The sequence below is a fragment of the Podarcis erhardii genome (assembly GCF_964252035.2).
Source record: "Podarcis erhardii genome assembly, chromosome: Z".
Classification (NCBI taxonomy): domain Eukaryota; kingdom Metazoa; phylum Chordata; class Lepidosauria; order Squamata; family Lacertidae; genus Podarcis; species Podarcis erhardii.
The window spans coordinates 31,827,604-31,851,713 of NC_138504.1; the positions used below are offsets into that span (position 1 = coordinate 31,827,604).

Below are 24,110 nucleotides of genomic sequence, written 5' to 3' on the forward strand. Positions count from 1 at the left end.
TAGAGAGCAGGTGCAGGCCTCACTGTACAGTGGTACCTCAGTTTACAGACACTTCAGGTTACAGACTCCTCTAACCCAGAAATAGTACCTCGGGTTAAGAACTTTGCTTCAGGATGAGAACAGAAATCGTGCTCCGGCTGCGCGGCAGCAGCTGGAGGTCCCATTAGCTAAAGTGGTGCTTCAGGTTAAGAACAGTTTCAGGTTAAGAACGGACCTCCGGAACGAATTAAGTATGTAACCAGAGGTACCACTGTTTTGGTTTTTCGTCCATGGAAAACGGAAGTGCTGAACATTGTGATTCTGCTTTCCTTGCGGCAGCAAAACACGCCTTGTAAGCCAGTGGCTCAGTTCTCCCCGAACGGACCCTGCAGAGGAGGAAGGTGGCAGCCCATGTCTCGGACAAGATACAAGGCAGCATCCCAAACGACCCTCCCCAACACCCATTACACACATGATCAAAACTTTGACCCTATTGCCTAACAAGCCTGGAGGTGAGGGCTCTTTCCTGTTAAGGTTCCTTTCCTGTTCGTTACAGAACCTGGGCCTTTTTCTGTCTGTCTCTCGCTGACTACTGCAGACCTTTCTTTTTATTTTTTAAATCTTTTTCTGTTTTCTAAACTAAAAATAAAGAAGACAGACCCAAACTGGAGAGAGACGGGGAGAGAGAGAGAGCTGCCCCAAACGTCCAAGAGCAGAAGCTCAAAATGGCAAAGAGGGTCATTGAAGGAGAGGGGAGGATGCCAGTCTCCAGGGCCCTGGTGCAGCTCCCGTCTGGGGGAGTTATGTGTGTAGCAAATAGTTAAAAAAAGCTTGGGAGGCTGGTGGCAGCGACTCCAAAAGGAAGTTACAAAAAAGTTAATGTCGCAGGAGAAAGTCAGGACCAGACACCTCCCCTCGCTTCGCAGGTTCTCCATCTTTGCCACACCGGCAAACAGCTCCCTTTCCCAACTGATCCTGGAGACCAGGTTTAAGGACAGCTGACCTGGCGTGAACAAACACACACACATTTACACCCCACCCTGAGAACACCTGAAATCATAAAAGCTTGGAGTAGTGGAATCGAAAACAAAAAGGGAAAGAGTAAGTGACGGCGACGGCAACGGCAACGTTCCCTGGACATGTCCGAAGAGCAAGGGAAAAGGCACAAAGCCCAAGCACGGACAGCAGTACGTGCTGGGGGGGAGGGTGGCGGTGAAGACCTCGGCACTCCCGAGGCAGGAGGGTCTGCTGGCGAGGTCCTTCTTCCTCCTCCTCCTCCTCAACTACAAAATCTCCGAACTACAAAACTAAATTACTGGAGAAGAGGGAGAAGGGCGTGAGGGACAAGGGTGCTCTGCACTTCACCGTGGCAGCGGGTGGACCGCCTCTCGCCCTCTGCCGTGCAGTGCAGTCGCAAGCACGTTTCGGGCAGGAGGGGTTCCTGGCAGAGGCTGCCCTGCCCTCCTGAGCCCCAGTTTCTAGAAAGCATTTCCAAGGCTGCTGCTCCCTCAAACCTTGTAGTAAATGTTTGCCGGGCTCTGCGGGGGCATCTCCTGGACGATGTAGACGGGGTGCCCGTAGTCCCCGCTCACTTTCTCGTAGTGAGGGCAGTAGTTGTTCTCTGTAGTCCGCAAGGGGATGATGATGTCGCTGGGCTCCGAGCCGCCGCTGCCGCCGCACTTGGGACTGGCCAGGGTGCTGAGCGACAAGGCCTGCGCCCGCTGCTGCGTATGCTTCCGGTGGCGCTTGCGCAGCTTGATCAGCAGGACCACGAGGAAGATGATGATGAGGATGAAGATCACGCAACCCGCCCCGATGGCGGCGAAGACAGCCACCTTGGAGCTGAAGAAGCCGTTTCCAGGGCTCTGGCCATCCTGGCCGTCCTGGTTGACGTGGTCTGCGGGTGCGAGGGGAGGAAAGAGAAAGATGGGGGGAAAGAAACTTTGGTGAATTGGCTCTGGGCTTGGAAGAGGTTTCTAGAACAGCAATCAACCTAAATCTACTTACAAAACAAAATTAACCTTAGCGATCTTTAAAAGAAGCTGGATTTATTTCGAACCGAATTCATAGTTTTATTATAAAGGAGCATGAAAAAATGCAAGCTCTGATACCCTTAACCAAGTTTTGTTAAGCACAATGGGGGAGGATATGTGGCATTTTGACTTGGGAAGGGTTTGTGTGCCAACATCTCATTCCAGTATCTTTTTAAAGGGCTGAACTGATCCATCAGTTACATTAAGCAATGTAGAGTACAATTTAGAAACTAATCCTCTACTACCTAATTGTTGGAGGGGCTGTAATAAACTTGGTACAGGCATCCCCTTCCCACTAACCTGCATCCTATTATGTTTCAAAACCTCCAATTAATCATGGAATTGTAGAACTGCAGTCAGAAGGGACCCCACAGGTCATCTAGACCAACCCCCTGCAATGCAGGAATCACAGCTAAAGGATCACAGGATTGTGTGTTGGCAGTAGGCCACAGTCAAAGGGGCTGCAAATTTGCTGTGCTGGATTCAGTTTGGGATCTTGCAATTTTGACGAGCTCATGTTTGTTTGTTTGTTTTTCTTTTAAAGGAAAGGAAGTTACTAGTTGACATGATTGTGTGTGTGTCACTATATTACAGTTTGTCACCAAAACTATTATGTATTACCCATCCTTGTTTCTCAAGAAGAAAAAGAAAACGAATGCAAGAAAAATAAAATATAATGGCATGGGGTGGAGAAGGATCATATAAAATTCTATAGTGCTGTGAATGAAGTAAAAGGAAACTTGATTGTCATTTACATTGTCATTTTTTTTATGGTTGTGAGAACTAGTATGTTCCTTTCCTTTAAGAAAGACCCCCTGCCTGACCACTTTCCCCTTCTTTTCCTGCCACCCAGCACCAAGCCCCTCTTGCTTTGGATCTCACACCACGGCACACCCTCTTGACCAAGCTACTGGTTTCCTGGTTGCCGCTTTGCACAAATAATAAGGCAAGGAAGGCAGTAAGAACGCTCTAAATAGGGAGGAGCTGATCCAGAAAGCGTGTAGCATTGAAATGAAACTGCGGGATCCAGGGACTGATGGAAGATCCGGACTGCAACAGGGACCAAGAGGTGAACTTCCTGGAATATGTCACTTTCCTGGGTGCCTTGGCAATGATTTATAATGAAGCTTTGTGTTCGTAAAAGTGGGTCCCAGTGGTGTCATGGTTTCACGTCCAATAAAATGTAAGTTTTGAAAAATTGTTTTTAAAAGATGAAGAATACCCTTTCCTGAAACCATGGAGAGTCACTGCTGCCAATCCATGTAGACAAGATTGAGCTAGATGGATCAAGACTGTGACTCTATACCAAGGCAGCTTCCTATGTTCCTATTTAAATTGGGCCTCTATTCATGAGGACTGGAGCCTTATTTTTAAAAGAAGGGTCATGGTGAAAGCAGCTATCTCTATTCCTATGGGGAAGTAGCTCAGTGGGGACACAGCACTTGCTTTGCCTGCAGAAGGTCCCAGGTTCAATCCCCAATTGGCATCTCCATGTAGGGCTGGGAGAGAGACCAATTCCTGAAACCCTAGAGAGGAGTTGCTGCCAGTCAGTGTAGACAAGGCAGAGTGAGATGGACCAAGGGTCTGACACTGCAGAAAGTAGTATCCTATGTTCTTTTACAGCAGGAAAAACAGTTATTTTGTGAACAGACAACGTACATAAAAATGACTCTGTGGACTAACGCAGAAATGCTGCTTTGGAAACTAGAGGCAGGCAGACCCAAACTGACCATGCTGAAGATCCTAGTGGGCAAAACCTGTATTTTCATAACTTTATACTTGCAAAGGGCTGGGTGTTTCCAGGAATGAGTACTTTTGTTTCATGGAAACACTGCACCATGAGGTGTATAGTCTGAAATATCTCCCTGCATCATGGGATTTATAGTCTCAAACATTTCCCTGCATTGTGGGGCTCATGGTCTGATTCCTATGCTCCTGCTCTGTACCTGGCTTCCCAGGGTCCTCCACAGGTGGGAGCCGGTTGCGTGGGCTCTGTGTGGCAATTTTGACTGTATTGTCAGAGTCCTTGCTGGGCCGGCTGGTCGTCAGCTGCTCGGGCATCACAGCATTCGGATCTAGGTACAAAGACAGAAAAAATCGGGATGATAAACTGGGCCCAGAAAGAGGACATAATCTCTCTTGCTATGCACCTGACCCTTTGGGAGGTAAGTACCAGGCCGGATTATTTTATCAGCAGAGGAGCATGCAAGGTTAGAGCATGCAAGGTTTGGTTGCTGCTGGGTGTCATAGATCAGGGGAGTCAAGCAGGCAATATAGATCAGGGAAGTCAAGCAGGTGACATGCACTTAAGAGGTGGAAGGAATCCATACAACACTAAAGGATAGGAGTCTGACTTTGAGTTTGACCTGCCACTCTAAAATCACATGATTCTGTGGCCTCTGTGCTTCTAGTTCTCATGATTGCATATTCAATAGCTTAGAGGGCTGTGCAATGTCTATGAAGGTCTCAATGTCCCACAAAGCAATGGGGCTGATTCATTTGGTCTGAATTCTGGGGTCTTAGTGTGTGTGCCATGCCTCATACACCGGTGGCTATATTCCCTTCCCTACTTGATATATCAAAGTCTCACTGAACTACCAACTTTCATTTCAACCTGTTGAAAAATAAAAATAAAGTTTCAACGATTGATCCTTGGAAGTCAGTGTGTACCCATGAAGCTGAATCATAGAGTTGGAAGGGACCCCAAGGGCCATCCAGCCCAACTCCCTGCAATTCAGGAATTGCAGCTAAAAAATTCCTAACAGGTGGTCATCCAACCTCTGCTTAAATACCAACAATGAAGGAGAGTTCACAATTCTGGCAATGAAATTAGGTTTTGATGCAAGCCCAAATATCCTGAGCCACAGTGCTCTCAAGCCCATGGACTTCCCAGTTGGTGGGACCCTCTCTTCTGAAGGAAGCAGGGTTTCCAGACAAGGGGGTGGGCAACAGAGGTGGTGGAGGCAGCACTGGGAAAAGTCTGGTGTCTAGCGGCAGATCTGATTGCATGCGGTTTCCACTTGGCAGGTCATCTGGTTCCTCTGCCCTCTTTTCTTTTTTGAGGAGCAAGACAATTTCTCTGCTATTTCAGAAACTGCTGCGGTCTCGCCTCCCTGCCTCCTCAGTGTCCCCTGAGCCTGAGCAAAGGGAGTGTCAGAGAAACAGGAATCTGTTTTTTTGGCTCCTGCAACTGCGGCTGATACTTTAAACAATGAAAGAACACAAGAAGAGCCTGCTGGATCAGGCCAGGGGTGGGGGTGGGGGGCATCTAACACAGAATCCACTTCTCACAGCAGCCAGGCCCATTATGGGAACCCTGAAAGCAAGATGTGAGCACCCTTCCCTCCTGTGGTTTCCATAGCAGCATAGTAATGTAAGAAGAGCCCATCTAGTCTGGCATCTTGTTCTCACACTGGCTGCCCAAAAGCCTAGTATGTGAAACCCACAAGAGGGATCCGAGAACAAGAGCATTCCCACTCCTGCGGTTTCCAGGAACTTATATTCAGAAGCATTGCTGCCTCCAACAGCGGAGGCGGAGGAAAGCCATCGTGGCAAGCAGCCATTGCTAGCCCTTCCCCCCATGGATTAGAGCCATCCAAGGAGGTGGGCATCACCGCCTCCTGTGGGATGGAGTTCCCTGGTTTAACTATGTGCTGTGTGGAAAAGTACATGCAGGTCCCCCTATCCGCCCGCTTGTTAGCCGCAAACATAAACGCCCAAATATCGCTCTATACACACAGCAGATTCAGATATTTGAACAGCCAGACCTTTGCCCACTTCCTTACTTCCTTGCTTCTTAGTTGGCAGAAGCCATTTTCAGGCAGAACCCACAAGGAGGGAGGGAGGGAGGACGCAAGATCGGGTGAATCAGGGAGCAGGAGAGCGAAGGCAAATCGTTTCTTTCCCCTTTCTCTCTCTTTTGCTGGTTGGCTGCAGCCATTTTAGAAGTCTTCAGTCAAAATACTCTGAGCCTCCTCTTAAGTCAGTAAATAAATGCAGCCGGTGAAGAAGAAGAAGAGAGCACAGGGTTGGGGGAAGTGGGGGGGCAACGGCTGCCTCGTCCTCCTCACCTGCCTGCTCAGAGTGGAAGACTGAATCTGTTCCAGATTCCAAAGTCCGGAGGGAGGAAAGCCTTCAGCTGCTGGTGGGGGCCCTGTTGCTTTGCCTTTTACACATAACTGCCCTTCAATTGCTGCTAGTTTACTGTGTGGCTTTAGCTGTAATCTCCCTCACTCTTGTGAGGTATTCCTCAGATTCCCCAGAGGGCAGGTATGTGCAATACAAACAGAACAATTAACGAAATGAGGTCTTCCTTATGACACCTTGGACACACGCATTAAGGCAGAAGCTCCCACCGACTCCTCAGTATTCTTATTAATATTGTTATTTGCATTCCTAATTGGCTGCTTACATTTGAGTAGGGTGAGTGGGTTTACAAGCATGCATTGTTTTTGGAAGGAAGGAAGGAGCCCTTCTTCCCAGCAACTTCCTCGATCGAAGTTGTGCCTTCAGAAGGAGAGGAGAAACCAGCAGAGCTACCACCCCAGAAGCCCCAGCAGTGCAGATTCCCTTCCTCGGAGCTGGCTGTGGAGTCACCCCGCAAGGATGCTGCAGGATAGAGCGGCCTGCAAACTGCCCTTTTCCCTGGTCCACAAGAAAAGGCCTTGCATGCATGTTAAACCACCCTGTTTTATAGAATCACAGAGTTGGAAGGGATCCCCAAGGGTCATCTAGTCCAACCCCCTGCAATGCAAGGATCAGGTACCCACAGCCAGCCCCGAGGACCGATTCTTGACCAAGTTCCTGAACCACAGGAGAAATCACATGCAAAGGCTTGGCAACTCACCCTGGCCCACTTTCATTATGATCTTCATGGAGCGTGTCTGGCAGACCCCGCCTTCCCGGTTCTCCAAACCCTCCAGAGACCCATTGGATGTAGCTGCAAAGCAAGAGGAGATTAAGTAAGGGTTAAGGTGATGCTACACACCCCACCCACCCATATTATTACTAAGTCAAATTTGTTCGTTTGTTTACTTCAGAATTTATACACAGCTTGCTTGCTTTAAAAAACTCTCAAAGGGGTTTACAAACCCATAATAACACCATCAGGGAAAAGAACCTTAAAAGTGACTCATGTAATTCTTTCAAAACATAAAATCAACAGTAAACTGAAAACAGAATTAAAAACATCCCTCTACATTCTACAAAATTAAGTCGCCTTGCCTAAACAAAAAATGTTCCAAAGTGTATAGGTTCTACCATACTAAAAGAACAAATTCTCACAGGCGCTGAATGGGCATTATGTGACAGCTGTAACGGTGCCATTTCCGCCGATTGAAGTGGTCAAGTAAGTGGGATATGGTGATCTCACAGGTAAACTGGTCCTCAGTTCTTAAGGACTTTATATATTAATAGTAACGCCTTGAACTCAGCCCACATAGAGTACATAACTGGAAATGATCAGCCATGTGTTAGAGAAATTGCACATCACTGACTCATTCATCCACAAATGGTGGTGTTAAAAGTGGCAATGCCCCAAAGTCTTTTTGTTTTAGGAAAAAGCTTTTTTTGTGAAACATGCCTTATCACAAAACAAAATATCGCTTTGGATGCCAAAATAGCACCTCTATTGTACTACTCAGAAACGTCTCAACAATTTCCCCATAAGGATCTCATTGCTCATCTGATCGACTGCTGCACAGCTTACTATTTCATGGTAATGAACAACAGAATTGTATAGTTGGAAGGGACCCCAAGGGTCATCAACTCCAACCCCCTGCAATGCAGGAACCAAATGAAAATGCAGACCTGTTTACAATCAATCAACACACGTGCAACGCAGGAAAACATGGTTATGGGCCTCTGAGAACAGATACATTATCTTAACAACTGAAATGTAATTAAATAGACATTTGGTGCTTCTGCGGCAGGTGGGGTGGTTGAAAACAGACTGTTGCTTCTTGCATAAATATGGGAAAATAACAATAATTTAAAAATTTGGGGGGGAGAGATGGTGCAAAAGAAGGAGAGATCTCAGGTATTGATCTCTTGCAGGTGGCACCAATGGAGGCACTGCATGGGGCACAGAGACACTCACAGGTGTGGTGTGCAAAGGGAGAGGAGGTATGGCTGGCAGCAGTGGCACTGGCGCTCCAGGGAATGGTGGATTTCAAATGGTACACCCAAGCGTCATCTAGTCCAACCCCCTGTAATGAAGGAACCACAGCTAAAAATCCCTGGCAGGCGGCCACCCAACATCTGCTTAGAAACCTCCAGTTTCATAAAAAATGCTTTCTAAAAAAAGAAAAACCCACAGGTAAAACACAGAAAATGAAAAACATGTAAAATATAACAGTTCAAAAGTAACTAAACCACAACAGAATCGAAAAGATCAATTTATTGAAATAACGTTAGTAAAAACGGCAAAGCACTATTAAAATGCCCTTTCCTTAAAAAGAACTCAGTTCCCACAAACCCAGAAGAAGGGCTTTGCCTGCTAGTGGAAGGATAGCCAGGAGGGAGCCAGCCTGGCTTCTCTAAGGAGGGAGGTCCTAAGTTGCGAGAGAGCAGCCACTAAGAAGGCCCTGTCCCACATCCTCACCAATCATGCCTGTGAGAGGGGTAGGTCTGAGAGAAAAGCCGCCTCCAAAAATCTCAACGCCCAGGCAGATTCATGAGATACCCTGCTTTCCAGATATAGGTCATAACTATCCCTTTGAATTGTGGCCGGGAGCAGACTGGTAGCCATTGGAACGGTTGCAGCAAAGGAGCTCCTATAATCAGCCCCAGTCAGTTTCTAAGCACTTTTCAAAGGCAGTCCCACATAGAATGTGTCACAGTAGTCCTGACGGAATGCAATTAAAGCTTGGGCCAATTCAGATATCTCCAGTTAACTAGGGCACTGAAGCAGATGGAGCGCCAGGTACTTGGGGTGGGGTGGAAATCTAGGTTCAAATCAGAATCTTGTTGGGATACCTTAAGGTGTAGGAAAGTGATTTTAAAAAAACAAAACAAAACAAAACCCCTGCAAATACATTACAGGCGGCAGCCATTTTTGCACGTGTGACATCCACTGACGCATACATCGCTTTCGGTCCTGGAAGGGGGCGGAACTGAGTTACGTGAGACCACTGATGCACGCAACGACCTGGAACGCAACCCCCGCAAAACACACAAACACAACCCAACTCATGCTTGCATTCACAATCAACAGCATACACACATCCATCTCAATTTGCACATGCAGGTCAATATATATGCCATCCGAAAATGAATCCCAATGGTGTCTAAGTTCATTCAAATGCAGCAAAAATACAAGAGAGAGGTTTTCTTTAAAAAAGCGGGTGGGTGGGGAAGCAACCAACCTCTCGGTCAGCTTCCAGTATTATTGTCCGTACACTCCAGGCTCCAGCAAATGCATCCCAGACACAGAACTAAGGGTGGGACTGCGCAGAGAGGAGAAGGAGCAGGAGGAGGAAAGGGCCAGTAGAGGCGTACAATTGGAATGGAACCTCCAAGGGCAATCTGGTCCAACCCCCTGAATCGCTGGAATCATGGCTAAGGATTCCTGGCAGACATGCATCCAATCTCTCTTTTGAAAATAGAATTGAGTCCTGCTCATGGGCTTCCCAGTGGGGCATCTGGGTGGCCAATGTGAGAACAGGATGCTGGACTAGGTGGGCCTCCTTTGGCCTGATCCAGCAATGCTCCTCTCCATGGTCTTTTGGTGCTGATTTCACACTAACGCAGGGGGTTGGACTAGTTGACTCTTACCTTCCAATCCCACCATTCTATGACTCTAAGAAGAACTCCACTATATGTTAGCAGAAACTGACCTGTAGCTTTCTGTGGAATAATAATAATAATAATAATAATAATTTATTATTTATACCCCGCCCATCTGGCTGAGCCTCCCCAGCCACCCTGGGCGGCTCCCAACCAGTATCAAAAACAATACAGCATTACATATTAAAAACATCCCTGAACAGGGCTGCCTTAAGATGTCTTCTGAACGTCAGGTAATTCTTTATCTCTTTGACATCTGATGGGAGGGCGTTCCACAGGGCGGGCGCCACTACCGAGAAGGCCCTCTGTCTGGTTCCCTGTAGCCTCACTTCTCGCAATGAGGGAACCGCCAGAAGGCCCTCGGCGCTGGATCTCAGTGTCCGGGCTGAACGATGGGGGTGGAGACGCTCCTTCAGGTATACAGGACCGAGGCCGTTTAGGGCTTTAAAGGTCAGCACCAACACTTTGAATCGTGCTCGGAAACGTACTGGGAGCCAATGCAGATCTCTCAGAACCGGTGTTATGTGGTCCCGGCGGCCACTCCCAGTCACCAGTCTAGCTGCCGCATTCTGGATTAATTGCAGTTTCCGGGTCACCTTCAAAGGTAGCCCCACGTAGAGCGCATTGCAGTAGTCCAAGCGTGAGATAACTAGAGCATGCACCACTCTGGCGAGACAGTCCGCGGGGAGGTAGGGTCTTAGCCTGCGTACCAGGTGGAGCTGGTAGACAGCGGCCCTGGACACAGAGTTAATCTGTGCCTCCATGGACAGCTGTGAGTCCAAAATGACTCCCAGGCTGCGCACCTGGTCCTTCAGGGGCACAGTTACCCCATTCAGGACCAGGGAATCCTCCACACCTGCCCGCCTCCTGTCCCCCCAAAACAGTACTTCTGTCTTGTCAGGATTCAACCTCAATCTGTTAGCCGCCATCCAACCTCCAACCGCCTCCAGGCACTCACACAGGACCTTCACCGCCTTCACTGGTTCTGATTTAAAGGAGAGGTAGAGCTGGGTGTCATCTGCATACTGATGAACACCCAGTCCAAACCCCCTGATGATCTCTCCCAGCGGCTTCATATAGATATTAAAAAGCATGGGGGAGAGGACAGAACCCTGAGGCACCCCACAAGTGAGAGCCCAGGGGTCTGAACACTCACCCCCCACCACCACCTTCTGGACACGGCCCAGGAGGAAGGAGCGGAACCACTGTATAACAGTGTGGAACAACCTCGACCATTGTATTATGGTGCCCAAAGTTTAGCTTGCACACAATCACTGCTAACTCTGACAACCTTTGTAAACCCTCCAGTTTTCCAAAGTGGCTGTAATTGCAGAACAGAGGGCAGCTCAACTCTCTGTCACCCCTCTCCCCTCCACAATCACCAGTCCAGACCGGAGCAACCCAGATGGAATCTCTCGTTCTTGATAGGCTGGACGGAGCCACCATCCACAGACCGCAGACCTCCTGGTTCGGGGAAGCAGAACTAAAACCACAATGCCAGTGCGGTCGACAAAGGCTCCTTCTCTGATTACAAGCTCATCTGCTCAATGCCCAGGGAGGGAGAGGCAGAGAAACAGGGTCACAGAGAACTGGAGAAATGGGGTGGTTCCACCGATATGGACTCCTTCCAAAAGATTTCCCAGACAGAAGGCAGATCTCGACCAAAGATCTGAATGGTAAGCAGGACTCCCTAGCTGGGAGCAACAGAGAGAGATCAGTTGCTGTTTTGCTCAAAGCAGCGAAGTACATAAGATCTTGCTGAATCAGGCCACTAAACCACCTAGTCCAGCATGCTGTTCTCACAATGGCCAAACACACCAAGAACCTAGGAATCAAGATAGTCTGCCTCTGGACCTGGAGGTTCCATAAGAACATCAGAAGGGTCCAGCTGCTGGATCAAGCCAGTGACCCATCTGCTCCACCCTCCTGTTCCCACAGAGGCCAACCAAATACCTTAATGGGAAATCCAAAATCAGGATTTAAGCACAAGAGCACTCTCCTCACCCCCAAAACCTAGGTCTCCAGCAATTGGTATCCAGAAGCATTGCTGCTTCCCACGATGGAGGGAGAACATAGCCATCATGGCTATAGCCACCAGTAGCCCTCTCCCCCATAAATGTGTCCATTCCTCTTTTATAGCCATCACTGCCTCCTGTGGAAGCAACTTCCAAAGGTTAACTATGTGCTGTGCCAAGAAGGACTTCCCTTTTATCTGTCCTAAACCTTCCAACCTTCAGCTTCATGGGATGTCCACAAAGTTCTAGTGTTATGAGGGGGCCAAGGGAAAAAAATTCTCCATGCCATCCATAAGCTTATAAACTTCTATAATGTTGCCTCTTATTTGCTTTTCTCCAAAATGATCATTTGGGTTGCCCTTTTCTAAACCCTTTCCAACTCCACTATTTCCTTTTTGATGTGAGGTGAAAAGAAATGTGCACAGAATTCCAGATTCACCCCCAGAGCTCCCCTCCCCACCCTGCCCTACCCAATAAAAACGGGATCCGTTCCGGAGCCCCATTTGCAACCTGAGCAGAACGCAACCTGCGTCTGCGCATGCACGGGTCGCGACTCACGGCTTCTGTGCATGCGTGTGATGTCATTTTGAGCATCTGCGCATGAACGAGCAGCGAAACCTGGAAGTAACCCTTTCCGGTACTTCCGGGTTGCCGTGGGACGCAACCTGAAAAGATTTAACCTGAAACAAACGTAGCAAGAGGTATGACTGTATTCAGAATAGTGGTCTGCATGCCCCACCCACTAAGGAAGGTAACAACACAATAAAACTCAGGACAGTAGCAGTTGTTTGCACATGTATCCCAAAAATGAATGTGTGAAAAAATAAATATATACACTCATCTAATCTTGCAGCAAAAAAAAAAAAAAAAGGATAGACAGCAAAGAACGTTGCATTGAAATTACATTTATGCATTTATATTTCATTTATAATTGTATCTATATTTGTATTTTTATATAACTTCTATTTAGCTGTGATTCTTGCATTGGAGGGGGTTGGACTAGATGGCCCTTGGGGGTCCCCTTCCAACTCTACAATTCTATGCTTCTATGACCTCAGAAGGTGGTGGACTCTCCTTCCTTGGATGTTTTTAAGCAGGTTAGATGGCCATCCATTGGGGATTCTTTGGCTGCAATTCCGACACCGCACATGGTTGGACTACGTGACCTGGGGGGGTCCCTTCCAACAATTCTATAATTCTAAATCTAACAGCAACAACATAAGCAATTGTTTTATAAGGTCATTTGGGTGGAAAACAGTAGCTGGGGGAGATGGGACAGTGGATTTCTACCATAATTGGCTCACTGCTAGAGCTTCACATTTTAGCTTTTTTGCTGGACGCTTTTCCTGGTGGCAGAAAAAGGCAGCTCTTCTTGCTAGACACTTCTGTTAGAGAACGCACTTTTAAGTTAGAGGTTGAGATAAAGGACGAAGGCTCCCGAAGGCAGGTAGGGTATTCTTCTTCTTCTTCTTTTTTTTAAGGCTACAGCGCAAGGCATGAAATGAATTCTAGCCAAATCACATGGGTCACTTCTCTTCACTTTCCCTGCTTGGAAGCACCGGGGTGATAATTCTTCTAGACACGGAAAGCGCACAGGGCAGAGGCAGAAGCAGGAGGGAGTGCGCTGGGCCACACAAAGCATGGACATCAGCATTGTTGATGCCTGAACTCGCAGAGCTGGAAAAGGTTCGGAAAAGGGCAACCGAGATGATACAGAGGACGGAACAATGCCCATGTGGGGGGAAGGTTGCAGCATGTGAAGAAAGACTACAGCGTATGGGGCTTTTCAGTTTAGAGAAAAGGTGCTGGAGAGGCGACATGACAGAAGCTTATACAATGATGACCAGCCTGGAGAAAGTGGAGGGAGAGAAGCCCGCCCACCCACCCACCCTCATGCAGCCGCTTCCTAAAACTGCAACTCATGGACATCCAATGAAGCTGAATGTCGGAAGATTCAGGACAGAGAAAAGAAATCACTTATTCACGCATAAACTATGGAAGTTGCTCCCGCAAGAGGCAGTGGTGGCCACCAAGCCGGATGTCTTGAATAGAGGATTAGACAAATTCATGGAGGAGGGGAGGGCTATCAATGGCTCCTAGCCACAGTTGCTAGGCTCTGCCTACATGGTCAGAGGCAACAATGCTTCTGAACACGGGTTGCTGGAAACTGCAGGAAGGGAGAGGGTCTCTTGGGCTCAGATCCTGCTTGTGGGTTTTCCATTGGGGCATCTGGCTGGCCCCTGTGAGAAGAGAGTTCTGGACAAGATAGGCCATTGGACTGATCCAGTAGACACTCCTTATGTTCTCACAAAGAAACCTGCTAAGTAAGCATCATGCTATCATCCACAGAAGCACTTTTGCCTCCCGAGAACTACATTAACGAGTAAGAACATACTACCTGTTTTATTTTATTGCATATGTATGTAGCCCTCCAGGGACATGGGTGGCGCTGTGGGTTAAACCACAGACCCTAGGACTTGCCGATCAGAAGGTCGGCAGTTCGAATCTCCGCGACGGTGTGAGCTCCCGTTGCTCAGTCCCTGCTCCTGCCAACAGTTCAAAAGCACGAAGTGCAAGTAGATAAATAGGTACTGCTCAGGCAGGAAGGTAAACAGCGTTTCCATGCGCTGCTCTGGTTCACCAGAAGCGGCTTAGTCATGCTGGCCACATGACCTGGAAGCTGTACGCCGGCTCCCTTGGCCAATAAAGCAAGATGAGCACCACAACCCCAGAGTTGGTCACGTCTAGACCTAATGGTCAGGGGTCCCTTTGCCTTTTATGTAGCCCTCCTTTTTTCCTCCAAGGAGCTCAAGGTGGTGCACATGTTTCTCTTTTTCCTTTCATCCACACAACAATCCTGAGAAGTAGCTTAGGCCGAGAGGCAGAGACTTGCCCCCAAGGTCACACTCAGTGAGCTTCGTGGCCAGGTGGGGATTGGAACCCTGGTCTCTCCCAAGTTCAAGCCGGACACTCTAAGAACTACACCACTTGGGTACCACATAAGAACATCAGAAGAGCCTGAATGGCCCATCTAGTCCAACACCCTGTTCTCACAGTGGCCAACCAGATGCCCCAATGGGAAACCCACAAGCAGGATCCGAGCATAAGAGCCCAACTCCTTTTCTATGGTTTCCATAAAAATGCAAGAGGTTGGATGGCCATCTGTCTGGATTATTAACTGTGATTCCTGCATTGCATGAGGTTGGGCTAAGTGACACTTGGGTCCCTTCCAACTCTACAATGGTGCCATTCCATGAGTGCATCAGTGCAGACTTGCACAGTCCCTCCTCCCCACACACTCAGCGAAACTGAAACTTTGGGGTGGGGTTTGCGTGTGTTATTTCCATCTTTCAAAGCAAAATGTGATCTGGGCAGGTTGGAAGATTTGGAACGTAGAACGCTTGGCGAAAGATAAAATGTAAGGGGGCTCTTAAACAGTAAGCTTTGGACAAAATTAAGCATTCTGAGCTGCCTCCCAGGTTCCCTTTAGCAGGTCTCTGTTATGATTTGGGCTCCAGCGCACCATTAACGTGCCGTGGCTGCAGCAAAATCCAAGCTGCTGGCCTTTTTATGGGGCTAAATGACTCTTGCAGCTGTGCAAGCTGTCTGGGTACTTTTAAAGGCGCAGGTAGAGCAGAAGCAAAACTCCACACATCTTTCCCTTTCCTTTGCATTCAGATCAAACCCAACAAAATCATTAAGTAAATCATATGAAATTCTTTCTGAGTTTAGGTCCTACAAGAAATCTGTACCAAAACAGCTGGGGGGAAAGGTATTTCAGACAGGAAATTCCTTTGGGCTCCCGGACCCAAGAAAATAAGAAGAGATTGCTGGATCAAGCCAATGGCCCATCCAACCTGTTCTCACAATGGCCAAATGGCCCAAGGAATCTAGGTAGACTGCCACTGGACCTGGAAGATCCATAAAAAGAAAGGAAGAGCCTGCTGGATCAGTCCAATGGTCCATCAAGTCCAGCATCCTCTTCTCACAGTGGCCAACTAGATGCCCCAGTGGGAACTCCACAAGCAGGATGTGAACACTAGAAATCATGGCATCTAATGAAGCCGAATATTGGAAGATTCAGGACAGATAAAAGGAAGTCCTTCTGAGTTAATGTATGGAACTCACTTCCACAGGAGGCAGTGATGGCTACCAACCAAGAGGATTGGGCAAATTCATGGAGGAGAATCACACTATCAATGGCTACTAGCCAGAGAGAAAAGCCAGTGCCTCCAAAGCCAGAGAGAAAATAAATGTTTCTGAATACCAGTTACTGTAAACCACAGGAGGGAAGAGGGTTCTTGTGCTCAAATCCTGCTTGTGGGTTTCCTCTTGAGGCATCTGGCTGGCCACTGTGAGGACAGGGTGCTGGACCAGATAAGCCATTAGCCTGATCCAGAGGGCTCTTCCTTTAAGCAGTGTCTTCTGCTTTGCCCATTTTAAAGCGTGTTCAACAATTCATTTCCTGGGCTAGATTCAGACATTTGATAGTTTAAATGCCATGCTGACCGTTTTCATAGAACATCAGCCTGCAAGCTATTTAATTAAATATAAATACACTACATTTCCTCACCAGTTGGACTTCAAACACCCTGATGGGCACTGACATTTGCATCTGCCTTCAGGAGCCTTCATCCTTTATCTCATCCAACTGAATATTTAAGGAGGGGTGCGTGCAAGCAAATACTTTTTCTTGGTGATTTAGCAAATTTTTCATTTCCATGTTCTGCATCAGTTCCAATTCCGTTTCTACATTCTGCAAGGCACCCTGGGAATTTTACCAAAAGGCATGGGATGAATCCCTTAAAACACACACTCACAGAACAGTAGAGTTGGAAGGGACTCCAAGGGTCATGTAGACAATGCAGGAATCACAATTAATTGCAAATATGTAAAATAATTTTCAACATTAGAATTGCAACATTGCAGTCCATTTTGAAAGGACCGTGGCCTCTCAGCTTAGGAACCAGAGATGCTCAAAATGCATTTCGGCACAGACAGATTATTTCTTAGGCAGAAATAATCAGATGAACAACTATATGATGGGGGACACCTCCCTTGACAGCAGGACAGGTGGAAAGGATCTGGTGGTCTCAGTAGAGACTACAAGCTTCACATGAGTCAACAGTGTGATGCAGCAGCAAAAATGGCTCATGTAATCCTAGGCTTGATCAACAAAAGTTTAGTGTCCATATGAAGGGAACGAATAGCAACCTATTCTGCCTTGGCCACACACCACCTGGAGTCCTATGTACAGTTCTGGGCACCCCGCTTTAAGGAGGATACTGACAAGCTGTGCAGAGGAGGGCAGCCAAGAGTTGGAAAGGACCCCAAGAGTCATCTAGCCCAACCCCCTGCAATGTAGAAATCACATCTCATGAATACCTGACAGGTGGCCGGCCATCTGACGTCTGCTTAAAATCCTCTAAGGAGGAGAGTCCATGACCTCCTGAACAGCTCTTACCCTCAAAAAGTTCTTCCTAGTATTTAGTCAGAATCTCCTTTCTTGCAATTTGAATCCATTGGTTTTGGTCCTCCCCTTTAGAGCAGAAGAAAACAAGTTTGCTCCACCTTCCACATGACAGCCCTTCAGATATCTGAAGACAGAGACCTTTAAAAAGAAGAAGGGGGCAACTTTCCAAACTCATAAAAACCCGCAGTTTGCCTTTATCTTATTTTGTGGTATCTGAATGCTTATTTGTTTTCCGGTAATTTTCACTTTTGGAAAGCTATGCCGGGAACCTCTTGAAGGGGGAGGGGATCCAAAATAAACTAAAAACCGGGGCGAGAGGGAGTGCTTTTCCTCAAAAACCTCGGTATCTCACAAAGCAAAGCCTTCGCAGAAGTTCAAGGTGGTGTCAGCCAGAACATCTCGTTGCAGGGTGCATTATTTGGGGCCATGTTCAGAAGGGCAGGGAACTGGGAAAGAATAACAGAACTGAAGTGTGGGAAGGGATCTCCAAGGGTCCTCTAGTTGAACCCCTCCATACACAATGCAGGAATCCCAGCTCAAAAATCCTGACAGATGGCCATCCGACCTCTATTTAGAAACCTCCAAGGAAGGAAAGAGACCACCTTCCCGGCAGGCTTAAGCTTCATGGTTCCCTTTCAGGAACTGACCACCGGACAGACGTCCAAATCAAGCATCCTCTCACACTTGATCGTCTTGGCTCCGTCGAACCACTTGGCCCGTGCGCTCACTGCAACTTGCCAGAACCTTTGCATTTCTTTTCAAGGAAGCAAATTAAAAAGAAAAATCCTCTCCCTTGCCTCCTTGCCTAACACCTTGGAGAAAAGAAGCCTTTTAATGAAAGCCGTTTAGCATTCAGAAGCTTGATGTTTCAGGGACTCCAAGAGGATGGGGAGAAAATGTCACATGAGGCTTTTGCAGGCCTTGCCGGTTGTTTGGAAATCCAAGCTCCAAGCAATGAAAGAAGAAGGAAGAGGAAGATGCGCCCCCAAACACGAGAACATAAAAAGGGCCTGCTGGATGAGGCCAACTAGTCTAGAAAACTGTTCCCACAGTGGCCAGATACCCCTAAGAGCCTCAAAATCTAGATAGACTGCCCCTGGGACTGGAGGTTCTGGAAGAACATAGGGAAGAACTTGTCTGCTGGATCAGGACAATAGCCCATCTAGTCCAACATCCCTTTCTCAGTCCCCAAACAGACGCTCCAAAGGTAGACCAACAAGCAGGACATGAGCACAACAGCTCTCTCCTCTCCTGTGGCTTCCAGCCACTAGGATTCAGAAGCATTGTGGTCGATAGCCCTCCCCTCCTCCGTGAATTTGCCTAATCCTCTTTTAAAGCCATCTATGCTGGTGGACATCACTGCCTCCTGAGGTTAGGAATTCCAGAGTTTAACTCTGCGCTGCAGTGAGAAGGGACATTCCTCTATCTGTCCAGAATCTTTCCATATTCAGCTTCATGGGATGTCCACCAGTTCTAGTGTAATGGGAGCTGTTTGATAGTGGAACACACTCCCTCAAGATGCAGTGGGCTCTCCTTCATTGGAGGCTTTTAAGCAGAGGTTGGATGGCCATCTGCCAGGGCTTGTTGATTCCTGCATTGCAGGGGGCTGGACTAGATGGCCCTTGGTGATCCCTTTCAACTCTACAATATTCTATGATTCTATGAGAGAGGAGCATTTTATAAACTTCCATGCATAATTTTATAAATATCTATTGTGTCCCCTCTTCCTCACCTTTTCTTTAAGTTAAAAAGTCCGAAAAACTGCAAGATTTCTTCATATGTCGCAACGGTTTTTTTATTTGCACTACAACCTGTTTTCAAATGCTGCAACTATTCTTCATAGGAGAGTCTCTCCATCCCCTTGATAGTTTTGGTTGCCCTCTTCTGAACCTTTTCCAACTCCACAATATCCTTTTTGACGTTCTCGGCAGGAGAAGAGGGGTAACAGTTGTGCCCGGGGTGTTTGGCAGCAGGTGAGAGAATGATGAGCCCCAGGAAACTGCCATGGTCCAGAAAATGCAGCAGATTCTCCACCTGGGTTTTGGAAACCAGGGGCGGGGGGGCACAGCGGAAGAGAACAGCCCCCACCCACCCTCCTTTTAAGCTTCCTCTGGGCTTAAATCCTGCCAGTAATAGAAAAGGCAAGGGGAGAGGAGCTTACATCTCTCGAGGTTTCAGGGGAAGACAAAAACGTGGGTGGTCCAGACTTGCTTTTTACGGCGATCTCTGGAAGTTGGCAGCAGAGAGGTCTTGGGACTCGCGGGGGATCCGAGATCAGACGAAGATCTTTGGCCCACCCAGAGGCTGAGGATCAGTGCTCAGTGGATGCAAGGAGGAGAAGTCAAGGAAGATTAAGGTCAGGCATGAGACAGGACGAGAGACAAAGGAACACAGGAAGCAGCCTTATATTGAGTACTTGGTCTATCTTGCTCAGCACTGTCTATGCTTTCTGGCAGCAATGGCCCTCCAGGTTTTCAGTTAAGGGGTCTCTCTCCCGGCCCTATCTGCAGATGCCACTGGGGATTGAACTTGCAAGGCAGATGCTCTGCCACTGAGCTGTGACCCTTCTGCTAGGAATAAAGTAAGATTCCAGTCCTCAAGGTTCTCAATAACAGGTTCAGCTGACTAGGAACATAGGAAGCTCCCTTATACTGAGTCAAACCTTTGCTTCTCTTGTCTACACTGACTGGCAGCAATAGCTTGCCAGGGATTCAGGCAGAAGTCTATTATAGCCCTACCTGGAGATGCCATTGGGAAAGAGATTTTTCTGCCTTCAAGATCAATGCTCTACCACTGAGCTATGGGGGCCTTTGTTGGGCAATCACTGCCATGGAGGATCCACTCACCCTGCTTCCCTTTTGCAGGGCTGCTTAAACTCTTGGGTTGCCCTTAGAGGAAAGAATATACAGGCATTCCCCCACTTAGCGCGCATTCTACTTGCACACGACTGCTTTTACAAGGGTCGCCGCAAAGTAAGTAAAGAATTTGAATGAAACGGCATGCTTTCCCTTGCTCAGGTCAGCTGCCTGGAAGTCGCTCTTGGCCACTCGCTTGCTGCGATGGCACTGAATGGAGGGAAGGCATGCTGGGCAGAGGCCTCAAGAAACTTCCAGGCAGCAGCCCCAGCTGCCCACATAAGTCTCTCTCCTCCCCACACATGCTCTCTATTAAAGGGGGGGATCCCCACTTTATGCAACTTCAGTGATGCACGCAGAGGCCCAGAACATAACCCCCATGTAAGCAGGGGACACCTGTATACAAAAGTATACAGGGCCTTCAAAACAGCAGCTCAGCTTAATGGATTTCACCCGATAAACACCACAACGCAGGGTGAGATTTCAGCCTACAAACGCCATGATGCAGGGTTCCTGCAAAGCAAAAGGCCTGGAAATTCCTGGAAATGTCCAGCCCCTCGCAGTTGTAAAGGAACAAGTTATGAAAAGACAGGTTTTCTCCAGTAAGATTTGGAGCATTACAGATTTTGGCCTGGCTGCCATCAGCTCCCAAAACAGCATTTCTGCTGTTCTGGGTGTATATTATATGTTAAGTAGTTTTTGCTACCTTTAAGATAGCAAAGGAAGATAGGAAGTTTCCTCGTACTAAGTCAGACCACTGGTCCATTTAGTTCACTACTGTCTACACTGACTGGCAGCGATGGTGCTCCAGGATTTCAGGCAGGGGTCTCCCTCCCAGCCACAACTGGAGATGCCAACAGGGACTGAAGATGGGAGTTTCTGCTTGCAAGGCAGGTGCTATAGCTCTACAGAAAGTGTTCAGGGGTCCCGTTCAAGCTTCCGACTCCTTCCCATCTCCTAAGCCCCTTGCTGTCCATTGCCTCCACTTAGCCCTGCAGAAGGCAGGAACCGCTGGCTCCAGATTTGTTCCAGATTTCTACTGGTCTTGAACAGAAAGCCTGACATTACACAAGTTAAGCTAAATAGATTGAGCTACTCCTGCAAGCAGGATTTGAGAACAAGAGCCCCTCCCTTCCTGCGGTTTCCAACAACTGATAATCAGAAGCCTTACTGCCACCAACCATAGAAGCAGAGCAGAGCCATTGTGGCTGGTAGCCATCAATAGCCCCCTCTTCCATTAATCCAGTGTTTCCCAACCTTGTGCCTCCAGCTGTTTTTGGACTACAATTCCCATCATCCCTTGCCACTGGTCTTGCTAGTCAGGGATGATGGGAGTTGTAGTTCAAAAACAGCTGGAGGCACAAGGTTGGGAAACACTGCATTAATCTATCCAATCCCCTTTTAAAACCATCCAAGTTGGTGGCTATCCCTGCCTCCTGCAGCAGCAAGTCCCATAGGTTAACAAAGGAGGGCTTTCTTTTGTCTGTTCTAAGTCTTCCAACATTCAGCCTCACCGGAAGTCCACAAATTCTGGAGTCACAAGAAAAGGAGAACAGCTTTTCTCTGCCCGCCTTCCTCAGGCTATGCATGATTTCTTAAACCTTTATTGTGCTTCATCGCTTTTTCCCTGCGCTAAAAGGTCCCAAATGCTGCAACCTTTCCTCTTGGGGGAGTCATCTGATTGTTTGAGGGTGCCCTTTTCTGATCTTCCTCTTGATATCGTGAAGACTGGAGAGGAGGCATTTGACAGGGATCCAAAAGGCCAGCTTCCCAACCTTTCACATCAGACCCTTCACCTTTCACTGCTCCCCCTCTGCCTGAGGATCCACCTGCCCTTTGCGAGGAAGTGACCTACTCACAGCAGAAAGGGCATCGTTCTACTTGGAGCAGACAGACAGAGACAACAGGCCACCAATCACCCACAGGTGTGGGGAGAAGAGATACAACAGCTGACAATAGAGAATCCTCAGCAATGAATATCTGAATGTAAGTGCTGGATCAGGCCAAAGGCCCACACAGTCCAGCATTCTGTCCTAAACAGCCAGATGCTCCAATGGGAAACCAGCAAGCAGGATCTGAGCAGGAGAGGCAATGCTCTCCCCTCCTGTGGCTTCCAGCAACTTGCGGTATTTATTCAGAAGCATTGCTGCCTCCATCTCAACAGCCCTCTCCTCCACAGATTTCTCAAATCCTCTTTCAAAGCCATCCAAATTGGTGGCCATCCCTGCCTCCTGTGGGAGGGAGTTCCAGAGATTAACTAAGCTCTGAGTAAATAATGGATTTCTTTTTAGGTGTCCTAAATCCTCTAAACAGTCAAATCCTGGGATGTGGGGCCCAAAATGAAAGGGGAGGTGATGCCCTGCTTGCCTCCACGGAAGCTGTTCTGATTGTTCTACCCACATACCTCTATGGCCATTAAGTCCCACATCCTCCCCCCCCCCATTGCAATCAGGCTCATCACATTGAGCCCCCTGGTGCTGCTCTCCACCCCAAACAAGCATCCCAACAGGCTTCACCCCAGGATGTAGGTGAAACTGACAGGCCCGCTTTTCATTTTCACGACCGCCATAAAGTGTTATGTTGTTAATGCAATCTTGTTATATTTACACTGCTGAAATGTTGTTCGTTTACAATGTGTTATATATTTGCTCCTGTGTTGTTTTCCCATGGTGCTATTATGAAATTGCATTTGCAATGTTTGATTCTGAGATGCGTTCCTGTTTTTCTCTGCTGCTTTGAAAAGCAGCAAACAAAGAAATCTGGAAGATTCAAGAAGTCCTAACACAGCACATAGTTAACCTGTGGTACTCCCTCACGCAGGAGGCAGTGATGGCCACCAACTTGCTTGGCTCTACAAGAGGACTGAACGAATTCACAGAGGAGAGGGTTGCTGATGACTAACTAGAAACAATAGCAATGTTCTGCCTCCGCAATCAGAGGCGACAATGCTTCAGTGCCAGATGCTGGGAGCTGCAGGAGGGGAGAGTGTTATTGTGCTCGAATCCTGCTTGGGAATTTCCTATAGGCATCTGGATGGGCCACTGTGAGAAGAGGATACCATTGACAGCCCTCTCCCCCATGTCTAATCTTCTTTCAAAGCCATCCACATTGGTGGCTATTGGGGCTTCCTAGGGGAGCAAGTTCCACAAATTAAATATGTGCTGTGCTAAGAAGCCCTTCCTCCTGTCTGTCCTGAATCTCCCAACACACCGCCTCAGTGAACGTCCATGAGTTCTAGCATTTGAGGGGGAGAGGGGGCTTTTTTTCTCTCCACTTTCTCTAGGCCATGCATAATTTCATAAACTTCTATTGTGCTGCCTCTTCCACACCTTTCCTCCAAACTAAAAGTGAGCGAGCAGCAGGCTGTGTCTTTGCTCCCGCCTAAGATGCTCTCAAGTCCCCAGGCAGGCTTCCTCGCTAGGAGGGAAATCCCAGATCTAACAAGTCCTTGTTCCTCCCATATAAAGGAGCCCTTGAGAGAGATGTTACACGCTGGGACTCTTTGCTCTTGAGAAGCAATGGCAGCTGTGGGGAAGCCGGCAAGCAGAAGTGGGGGTGGGGCGGGGGCGGGGGCGGGGGGGCGGGTGAGACTCTCTCCGGAAAAGCATCCCTCGGCCATATAACTGGAGCAGGTGGCGGGGGCTGAACGGCACGGCAGCTGTGCAAACCCCAAGGAGCAACACAAGGCTCGGGTCTGTTCTAGACCTCACGACGGCCTGGGAGATGGCTCAACGCGGCAGACTTTTTGGTTTGGAGCAGAGGCAGCATGATAGAGATATTGTGTCCGGTTCTGGAGGAGGATAATGACCGGCTGGAAGGTGTGCAAGAGGAAGGCAGCCAAGAGGATGAAGGACCTGGAAACTAAGCCTTTCAAGGAATGGTGGGAGTTCTATCATGACACCTTTTCTCTAAACTACAAAGTCCCAAATGTTGCAACTGTTCTCAGTCAAACACATATTCAATTCTCTCC

General features: G+C 48.1%; 1 protein-coding gene across 1 annotated transcript in view; it reads right to left on the minus strand.

The window, feature by feature from the left end:
- Positions 1-831: 831 nt before the first annotated feature.
- EFNB1 (ephrin B1) overlaps positions 832-24,110 on the minus strand; it is a 68,826-nt gene continuing 45,547 nt past the window's right edge. The window contains exons 3-5 of the mRNA XM_081847212.1: positions 6,859-6,951; positions 3,959-4,087; positions 832-1,876 (exon numbers count right to left, since the gene is read on the minus strand). Coding sequence (XP_081703338.1) covers positions 1,488-1,876; positions 3,959-4,087; positions 6,859-6,951 — 611 coding nt within the window. The 3' untranslated portion in view covers positions 832-1,487. The remainder of the gene's footprint in view (positions 1,877-3,958; positions 4,088-6,858; positions 6,952-24,110) is intronic.